Here is a 10,187-nt window from a genome sequence, read left to right on the forward strand (position 1 = left end):
AGGTGTTCCGGTATTTGAAAATAAACTTGTGCAATGTAACTAGGCTAATGAATTGTCTACGGTACTGCAGTGATTCTAGTTAGGCGAATGCGTTCAGATCTTGCTTTGGCGTGTCGAAGGCAAATCGAAACTTACGCCGTCGCAAGTACGACCTGATGAATCTTGCTTGGAGTTTGTCTAGCTCACACAAATCAGAAGCAGGTAGCCGGTACGCCCACACTACAACACCATACTCTATAACGGGTCGAACGTAGCTCTTGTAAAGGAGCATCATGGCTTTGGGAGTAAGGCGCTGGGCCATGTACCATAGCAACGTAATTCTCTGTTTGAATTTTCCACTCATATCTATGTAATGCTGGTGGAAGTTCAGAGTAGCGGTGAAGCGAATTCCCAGATGTTTCAGCACATCGGTATCGTTGAGAGGAGCCCCATCTATTTGGTATGCTGCAGCTGTGGACGGCGATACCGACTTGTAGGAATAGCTGATGACAGAGGTTTTCGATGGGGAAAACTCGTCTCCTCTAGCTCAAGCCCAGGTTTGGCACGCTTGTATATCGGCTTGCAGTGCTGGGCTGGACGGAGTGTGTTCGTATGGGTGGAGTAAAGTCACATCATCCGCAAACAGGAAGGTATGGGAATGCATTATGGTAGTAGGTAGGTCATTAATGTAGATTAAGAACAAGAGAGGTGATAAATGTGAGCCCTGCGGCACACCACAGTTGGTGATCTTCGGTAACGATGTGCATGACCCAACTTGTACCGCTATCTGTCTGTCCTGCAAGTAGCTCCGTATCCATGCAGTGACTTTGGGGTCTGAGAACCTACCGATCTGATCAAGGAGAGTGGAGTGGTTTACTCTGTCGAAGGCTTTGCAGAAGTCGAGGGAGACTAAATCGAAATTTGACTTCTTGTCAATGTAGCATGCCATATATTGCGTTAGAATAACCAGCTGGTCTGTGTCGGATTTGTCTTTCACATAGGCAAATTGTTCACTGCCTATTTTCTTTGTTGCGCTGAGGTATGTCTGGAGCTGATTGGCGACTAGTTTTTCAAATAGTTTTGCGATGCATGGGAGAAGGGATATTGGACGAAAATTCGTTGGCTGAGTTGGGCAGCCTCTCTTCTTGAAGATGGGGATGATTGTTGCCATTTTCCAAGCCTTGGGACACACACCTTGTTCCAGACTGTAGTTGAACAGGATGGCCAGAGGCGTACAAAGAAGATCCGCACATTTGCCGAGAACAGAGTTTGTGATACGCGTGTCAGCACATGCTCTTGCAGCATCGTAGACTTGCGCAGGAGTGATTGCAGTGAACCTGAAGTGATCTTCTTCACTGGCAATGGTGGTACATGGAGGTGATCGGTTTCCGTGATGAATGTTGGGATTCTGATTGCACTGAGCGCTGAAGAAGCGACAAAGAGCATCCTTAGTATGTATGCGAAGTGTATCGGGGATGCATGCAGGGCGATAGTGCGAGTTCGAATCTCACGTTATGTCTTTTTTTAAGGAGAAATTTATAAGAATTTATAACATCCCTTTGCTTTTTTTGTCTAGGTCATCAAGGCAAAAAAGTATAGCGTAGGGCCCTGAGCTTCCAAGCTCTCTCGTTTGGTATTTGTTTGTTTCTTTGTGCCATGCCTGGAGGTATGGCTGGCTCAACGCCCTCGTCTCAGGGGATTCTGTCCCTGCATTAGCTATGTGTCTAATAATAATAAGTATCCAGTATCCATCCCGTACCGTACCGTACCATCAAACACAACTGGCCACAAACAGCAGGCCACAAGATGATAGGCAGATCTGGCTTTTGCAGGGTAGGCACGCGTTTTTGTAGCTGTAGTTTTTCGGTGGATTTTCCGGCTCCAGCGCGGCTCCGGCACAGGCCGGCAAACCAGCTGATGCAGAGTGCCACTTGCTGCCGGTGCAATGGCAGCGGCACCTGCGTCCGGTGTGAATGCCACAAGGAGGGGCCAGGATGCAGGAATTGTCTCCCATCCAAGAAAAATCGATGCCGAAACAACAGCTCACCCGGCCCGACATCCCAACCGTCCCAACCGTCATCTCAACAACCACCGCCCACAGCGTCAGTGACCCATACCGTACCAGTTTTCGAACCAACTACTCGACCGACAGCAGAGGATACTAACCCACTGTCGCCTGCTCTCTAACCGTCGACATCCAGCCTCTCAGGTAGATCTATTTTAGCGGGGCACAGCACCCCCGTACATGACCTTGCTAACTCCAGTGCTGACTCGGCTGAGCTCCTTCACGTACAGGATCAGGTGGCCCACGACACAATCACGGCCAGCCAAGTAGCTCTCCTGGCGACACTGGCGGACGATGAGCCCAGGGAAGAACCCCGCTTTCCTTTGCCACCTTACCAGAACGCAGAGTGTGACCTATGTATAGGGAATTTTGATCTCGATTCATCCCGCCAGGTGATCAACGCAGCGTATGCTGAAGCAGTTCACTTCCGCCCGAATCTGTTTAGTGTCCCATCGGGCGCAACTGGTGAGAAGTATGTTAACATCATAGCTCGTCTATACCAGTGCTTTGGTGATGCAGCGGCAGGCGAGGGTGTGTCAATCAAGGTAGCGATGGTGGCTACACAGGTACTGCTTCAACAGCCATATCGTATGGTAGACAGCCAAGAGCATGCTGATTGCCTCCAACGCAGACTGTCGAACTGGGATACTGGAGATATCGATGAGTTGATGACTGAAGCTCGTACAATCCAACAACAGATACCAGACGCTACCAACAGATTCAGCAGGGAAGAGAGTGTAAAAGACGACAGTGAAGCAAGGAGGTTTGCCGCCTTGGTCATGGATGGAAAGATAGGCTCTGCCACACGTATGCTTGACGGCGACAGTAAGGTCGACCTGCATCGCCTTGACAATGTCATACGTGACCACACAGTTCGAGAGATTCTTCTAGAGAAGCATCCAGCAGCATCACCTCTAAACGAAGACGCAGTTATGGACGGAGAGCCTCTGCCCCAACCACATCCGGTCATCTTCACGGCACTCAATAGGGATGTTATTCACCAAGCTGCACTGCGCACGAATGGTGCAGCCGGGCCTTCAGGCATGGACGCAAGCAATTGGCGAAAGATTTGCACCTCCTTCCGCTCAGCCTCGAATCACTCTGCGATGCTCTGATCACCTGTGCCAGGCGAATAGCTAGCAAGTATGTGGACCCCATCTCACTGGAAGCTTATGTGGCTTGCCGTCTAGTGCCTTTGGACAAGCAGCCAGGTGTTCAGTCTATCGGGATCGGGGAAGTCGTCCGCCGCATTCTGGGCAAAGCTATACTTCAGATTGTTGGCTCGGCAGTAGAGAGTGCAGTTGGCTGTCTGCAGTTATGTGGTGGGCAAGAGTGCGGCGTGGAAGCCTCCATTCATGCAGTGAAGACCACCTTCGATGATGACCACAATGAGGGAGTCCTGTTCGCGGATGCAACGAACGCATTCAATCGCCTAAATAGAGCTGTTTGCCTGCGCAATGTTCAGCGGCTATGTCCTGAGCTCGCGCCAGCTGTTATCAACATCTACCGCTCCCCAGCCCACCTGTATGTTGGAGGAGAGGTGATCCTGTCTTCTGAGGGCGCCACTCAAGGAGACCCATTGGCTATGCCAATGTATGCGCTGGGCACAGTGCCACTGATCCGGGAAGCCGCCGCAGCTGGGGCCATGCAGTCCTGGTATGCCAATAACGCAACTTCAGCCGGCGCGCTCCGACGAATGCGCACCTGGTGGTCCATCCTAGTAGATCGAAGCACCAGGTATGGTTACGACATCAACCCGTCAAAGTCCGTTCTCCTCGTGAAGCCACAACATCTTGCGCTAGCAACAGAATTGTTTGCCACAACCGGGGTTAACATCCGGGTGGACGGCTATCATCATCTTGGTGCTGCCCTAGGCTCTGCCCTGTTCTGCGATGGTTACGTGTCCCAGAAGGTTGACACATGGCGCACAGAGCTGCAGACCCTCGCAAAACAAGCGGCGTCTCAACCTAAGGCTTCTTACGCTGTCCTTACCCATGGTCTCCACCATAAGTGGTCATTCCTTGCGAGGACAATGCCAGCCATCGAGGACCTCCTGACACCGCTGGAAAACTCCATCAACCAAGTTTTCCTCCCTGCACTGACTGGTCCCCAGGCCCCTGGCGAGGAAGAACGTGCCATCCTGGCGCTTCCGTGTGGTCATGGTGGTTTGGGAATTCTAATCCCAAGCCTAGGACCCTTTCCCAGCAGTACGACACGTCTACGTCTATCACCGGACCTCTGGTCGAGCAGCTCCTTCGACAGGAAGAATCCATCGAGGAAGTTGTTGCTGCCACCAAGGCAGCCAAGGCGGCCCAACGCACAGCTAATCGCCAAGATCAGGCAATGGCCCTCTCCCCCCTCAGGAATACCCTGACTGACGACCACAGGTGAACTCTTGATCTAGCCGCAGAGAAAGGTGCCTCCAGTTGGCTCACTAGTCGGCCATCTCGCCGGTTCCAGTTTACCTTCCACAAGGCTGGCTTTCGGGGTGCCCTATGTCTGCGCTACGGCTGGACCCCTCTCCGGTTGCCGTCTCTCTGCACCTGTGGAAAGCCCTTCAACACCACCCATGCCCTATCATGTGCCATCGGAGGATTCACTGGGATGCGCCACAATGAGCTCCGGGATCTAACCGCTAATCTGTTGCGTAAGGTTGCGCATGACGTCAGCGTGGAGCCAGATTTGGAACCCCTCTCTGGTGAAACATTCCCTCTCCGGTCGGCCAACACGGAGGCTTATGCTCATCTTGATGTGGCAGCACGTGGAGTGTATGGGAGTAGGTTGGAGAGGACAATTTTTGATGTTCAGTTCGGGTGTTTTGTCCCCTCCAAGCGAAACCTTACTCTCCCGTCTGTCTACAGAAAGCACGAGCAGGAGAAGAGGCGTAAGTATGAACAGCGAGTCCTGGAGGTGGAGCATTCTTCGTTTGTTCCCGTGGTTTTTGCAACCACTGGCGGCCAGGGGAAAGCTGCTTCGGCCCTCTTCGCCAGGATTGTCAGCAAGCTGTGTGAAAAGCGCCGTGAGCCTTTCTCGGATATGATGGCTTTTGTACGGGCGAAGATCTCCTTTTGCCTTGTTCGGGCAATGGTTGCCAGTCTACGTGGTCACCGTCGGAACCCGCCTCGACATCTGTCTGGTTCGGCTGTGCTGGCGGCTGCTGAATGTACCCTGGTGCCATAAACGGTGTACATAATACAGTACAGTTTCTTTGGTAATGGTGTTCCCATGATAATGAGCCTCATTTACTTTTGTATTTTCAGTTCTTTTTCTTTGTATTTAACTCCTCATTGTTTTTTTTATCAGGCGTGGGCCATCCGCTGACTTCACTTTTTGACAGGTAAAACCCAGTCCAATCACGATGTCTAACTTACTTTTGCTTGGGAGGTTGTGATGGCAACATAAAATGAGGCACCAAAGAAAAAATGATCGCGACTAGCGCTTTGAATCGCGATGTGTTCGACTTTTTTGGGAAGTGGAAATCTGGCCATACACTGTCTGTGTTGCCAAAAGCCAAACGCAGCGACCCGAAGACCGGAACTGTAGCAGGGGCAACTGACATCCTGGAGAGCGTGACAGGCACGCGTGCACAGCACAGGAGTATGAGCGTCATGCTGAAGAAGAAAAGTGTTTTTGATGCGATACGCGCATGCAAGGGACGTTTTGGTTGTTCTTTTTGGTCCTTCGTGGACCTGGCAGCAGCATTACAAGAGTCGTGGTCAGCGTATCCAGTGGAGCGTATGACAGCTGTCTGGAGAGGCCTGTACGCCTCATTCGAAGGCTCTGTTGAAACACACTGTGGTGACACACAGGTCACACTGCCCACGGTTCCTTCAAGCACCGGAGTGACAGACACAACTGTTCCTTTCCCATTGCTGCCATACGACAGGCTGACAAAGAAAGAGATACTCTACCAGTCGCTAGCAGCTAGACACCAGCAATTTACAGCTCATGTAACGGCGGCTGCTCGAGTGATGGAGAGTTGAATGAACTCTGGACCTGTGAGGGTGTGAATGCAAGAACGCGCTCCTTCGCTGATTTATTTCGTGCATTTTGCTTACCTTGCTTCCCTTCTATGACTCGCTTCATCTGATTCCATGGCTGAATTTTTTTCTTTTGGCGGAGAGTATTCAAGTATCATGCTTCCTCACTATGCCTATTGAAAATTTCACAGAGCGGCCACAAAACTCCTGTTCTTGGTGGCGATAGATAAGCGACAATTGCGATTAGCCGGACCAAGTATTATGTGTACGACTCCCTGATGTATAGGGAGATTTTCTGGAAAGAAATAGGGAGACGAGGAGGAAATGCAATTAGAATGGACGTTAGTTGCCGAATAGGTGATAGGATGCACTAAATGCACCACAGATCATTACAACGTTCCTGTACTACTTATAGTGTGTAATAACTATTGGGGTTTGACGAGGAACGTGAATTACTACTATTTTGCACGGCTAATACAGCCTAGTTACACTTTTGCTAAACATCCAAAAATAAGAGCGTGGCTCACCATGATCGGACCCCTAACTTGGTAATGTTTTATGAACACACGCGCGCACACACACTACAAAATAATTCACGAAACAAATAAAAAAAATTGACGAAGAAGGAACGCATACAAAAAAAAAAGAAAGAGAGAAAGGTAGCTGACCTGCATGACGAGACGAGGTGGACATAGGCGACACGAGGTTGACAGGGACGAGACGAGGTTGGCGTAGGAGAGACGAGGTTGACATAGACGAGACGAGGTTGGCGTAGGAGACACGAGGTGACATGGACGAGACGAAGTTGGCGTAGAAGAGACGAGGTTGATATGGAAGAGACGAATTATGCTGCCAGTCGGTAGAGCACGAGAATCCCAGGGTCGTGGGCTTCGGCAAAAGCCGGGCGCCAATGTTGAGTCATAGAAGGACTCACCATCCCAGACACAAAGGAACAACTGGGGACAGGTACTAGTAGTGGGAAGACATTTATCATAGACGGAAAGACGGAGAGAAAGAGGAACTAAACGACTACATTGTGAAAGAGAGACTCGGAGAGATTCGAAGAAAGTAGAGAGAGAGAGATTCGAAGAGAGTTGACGCAATATATAAGGCCTGGGTAGCTATGGCAAACATGGGTGCAAAAGTAGCTACCCAGGCCAACGGAACGAAAGGTGAGAATGACGTACGTGAGTAGCACGGGCGGAGGTACCTAACAAGTGCAATACAGAGTATAATAGATGCAGACATGGCCAGACAACAACGAGTTAATGGAATTTTTAAGGATTTTTATGTTATTCAAAATCGATTTTCGTGTTCTGCTCATTAGTGAATAGTATCGGAACTGAGGGTACTGTGTACAAAAAAGAACATTTTATAACAGCATATTTAGTGCAATACTACGACAAACATGGCGTTTCCGCAAGGCTTTGTTCAGAACAACTATCTGTTCACTATTGTATCTCCGCTTAAGGTATTTAAAGAGTCGGCATGTAGAAAGCAATTTTATCAGTGCAATAAAGAGTATAATAGACACTATTCACTGATGAGCGGAACACGAAAATCGATTTTGAATAACATAAAAATCCTTAAATATTCCATTAACACGCATGCACTCGCTATTGCAGACCAATGGAGAGCACACATCATATGGAGGATTCATGGAGTGCTGGGCAACCGAATCTGGCATGTGATAATCATGTAGGATAGTCCACGCACGAGGTGCAGCCCATGAAATGGGCACCCATGAACTGGGCGGAGTGTGGACAGCCTGTATGATAGTGTGTATGTATGTCCACGCACAAAGTGCAGCCCATGAGATGGGCGCCCATGAAATGGACGGAGTGTGGACGGCCCACGCCCGAAGTGCAATGCCCGTTAGGAGGCAGGAGTGTGGGAGTATGAGTGTGATGGCCGAAGGCCGTGATAATTGCCAGATGAGAGGAGATAGCTGGCCCAGCACTCCTATTTATTTTCGTCTTGTATGAATTATGATACCTGTGTTGAATCAAGGATATCAATATTATTCATAGATGGGAAGAGGTGGGTGGGTGAGAAAGGAACAAACCGGTGTTCTTCTCACGGCGCAAGCAAAGCAAATATGAAGTAGCAATGTGGCCAGCGCGAAGTATGGTGTATGCGTTACGGGTTCAAGCTCCGATGTGTGCTGCAGCCGCATATGGCTGGTTGGCTGGCGAGTTCAGGTGAGTTCCGGCGTACGCATGTTACATGCCACCGCAGCGTGCATGTGCGTGTTACTTGACATGCATCAATGAATAGCGTGGGATCTGCGGGCTCTTTGGAAGCCGCTGGAGCGCGTGTGAAGTGGTGGCTTGTGCAATGTGTTAACCTACATTACCGCAAGCTCTAATGTGCTATTAACACGCATGCACTCGCTATTGCAGACCAATGGAGAGCACACATCATATGGAGGATTCATGGAGTGCTGGGCAACCGAATCTGGCATGTGATAATCATGTAGGATAGTCCACGCACGAGGTGCAGCCCATGAAATGGGCACCCATGAACTGGGCGGAGTGTGGACAGCCTGTATGATAGTGTGTATGTATGTCCACGCACAAAGTGCAGCCCATGAGATGGGCGCCCATGAAATGGACGGAGTGTGGACGGCCCACGCACGAAGTGCAATGCCCGTTAGGAGGCAGGAGTGTGGGAGTATGAGTGTGATGGCCGAAGGCCGTGATAATTGCCAGATGAGAGGAGATAGCTGGCCCATGGTTGCCCAGCCTCCATGCTAAGTTGTGACATATTGCAATGCACGTGAATGACACTGTTGTTGCTATCAGCGCATTTTGTCAGCACAATCCTAGCAGAGCAAGTTGCTGTGCTGTACCAAACAGTCAGCCGTGTGGGTACATGCATGGGTGCGAGTTGCGTGCCCGCGTGGCGGGTTCTTACATACCTCAATGCGTTCTGTGATGCGCTTGTACCTCTGACAGCTTTTGGGTCAGCTGCGCCATGTCTGTGTCGGTGGTCCTGATGTAGCGCAAGACGCTGTCGCTCCTCCATCGGCCCATTGCCCTGATTAGCCAGTCAGGGGTACCCGCCATGGCTGCCGTTGTGGCGGCACCGATGCGGAACGAATGACCGGCGTAATCGCGCGAATTGGGTGTTCCCGTGAGTGGGAGCTGTCGGAGCTCTTCTGTCAGCGCCTGCCTGGTCAGCGGTCTCCCAGAGCGGTAGCGGAAGAGTGCGTCAGCGGCGTCAGACGGACAGACTGTAAAATATGCCAGGAGGGCAGCAACCGGGCAAGGTTGTGAAGTGGTACTACCGATTATCACTGCATGTCCCTGACGGAATTGGTCCGTCTTCGATTGCTTGATGTGGAAGCGGATATATGTGCGTCCTTGAGTGACGTCCAGAGTCACATCCTGGCGCGTGGCATGAGTGGCAGGGTCAAACCCGGCCGGAGGCGCAGTGAATTCCGCGCATCGGAGAAATCCGAAAAAGGCGAGCACCATTGCCGCCTTGAGCATGCACTTGTCCTGCTGGTGACGCCGTTGGTCCAGGCTGAGTTGGTTGAGGAGCTTCCGCAGCAAATCAATGGTGATTGGGAGGCGAGTGCGCTGGGTTGCTGGGTCAGTCACCGTCCTCTTGATGCCTCGCATAACACGTGGCAGCAGCAACGCGTTCATCGTTGGATCTCGGAATCCGGCTTCGAGATGCATGTTGCGTACTGCGGCCATGTAGACGTGAATTGTCTGTGGTTGAACCGATTGCGTGAGGTGTGCTGCGAAGCAGCTGAGCATCGTGTCTGTAGCCGGCATGGGCGTCCATCTCTGCAACGCACAGTATTGCGTAAACTTCCTTTCGCCAGTGGTGTACGTGCGCCGCGTTGTCGGGGCGATTGCCATGGCTGCCAGGTCGGCGACCTCCCGCATCAGTCCAGGAGGGGGAGGTGGATTGCAGTGTCCGGGGCTTGCCGTGCCGATGGTGCCAGCTGCTGGAATGCCTGCAGGTTGAAACGAGACAGAGCATCGGCGATCGAATTCAGATGGCCAGGTACATATTTGGCAGTAATGGTGAAGCTGTGAGTTGCACAAACGAAGAACAATGCACGCAGCAGTGATATCATGCCTGGTGACTTGCTGGAGGTTGACTTCACGCATTCGACAACGGACTGATTGTCGCAATGCATTACGATA

At 51.1% G+C, this 10,187-nt stretch overlaps 1 protein-coding gene across 1 annotated transcript; it reads right to left on the reverse strand.

Moving 5' to 3' along the window:
- Window positions 1-8,945: 8,945 nt before the first annotated feature.
- On the reverse strand, window positions 8,946-9,923 carry LOC135826693 (integrase/recombinase xerD homolog). The gene has a single exon (XM_065339294.1). It carries the CDS (start codon window positions 9,921-9,923, stop codon window positions 8,946-8,948), a length of 978 nt encoding a protein of 325 aa, XP_065195366.1.
- Window positions 9,924-10,187: the final 264 nt, after the last annotated feature.

This window comes from Sycon ciliatum, chromosome 10 (genome assembly GCF_964019385.1).
Source record: "Sycon ciliatum chromosome 10, ocSycCili1.1, whole genome shotgun sequence".
Classification (NCBI taxonomy): domain Eukaryota; kingdom Metazoa; phylum Porifera; class Calcarea; order Leucosolenida; family Sycettidae; genus Sycon; species Sycon ciliatum.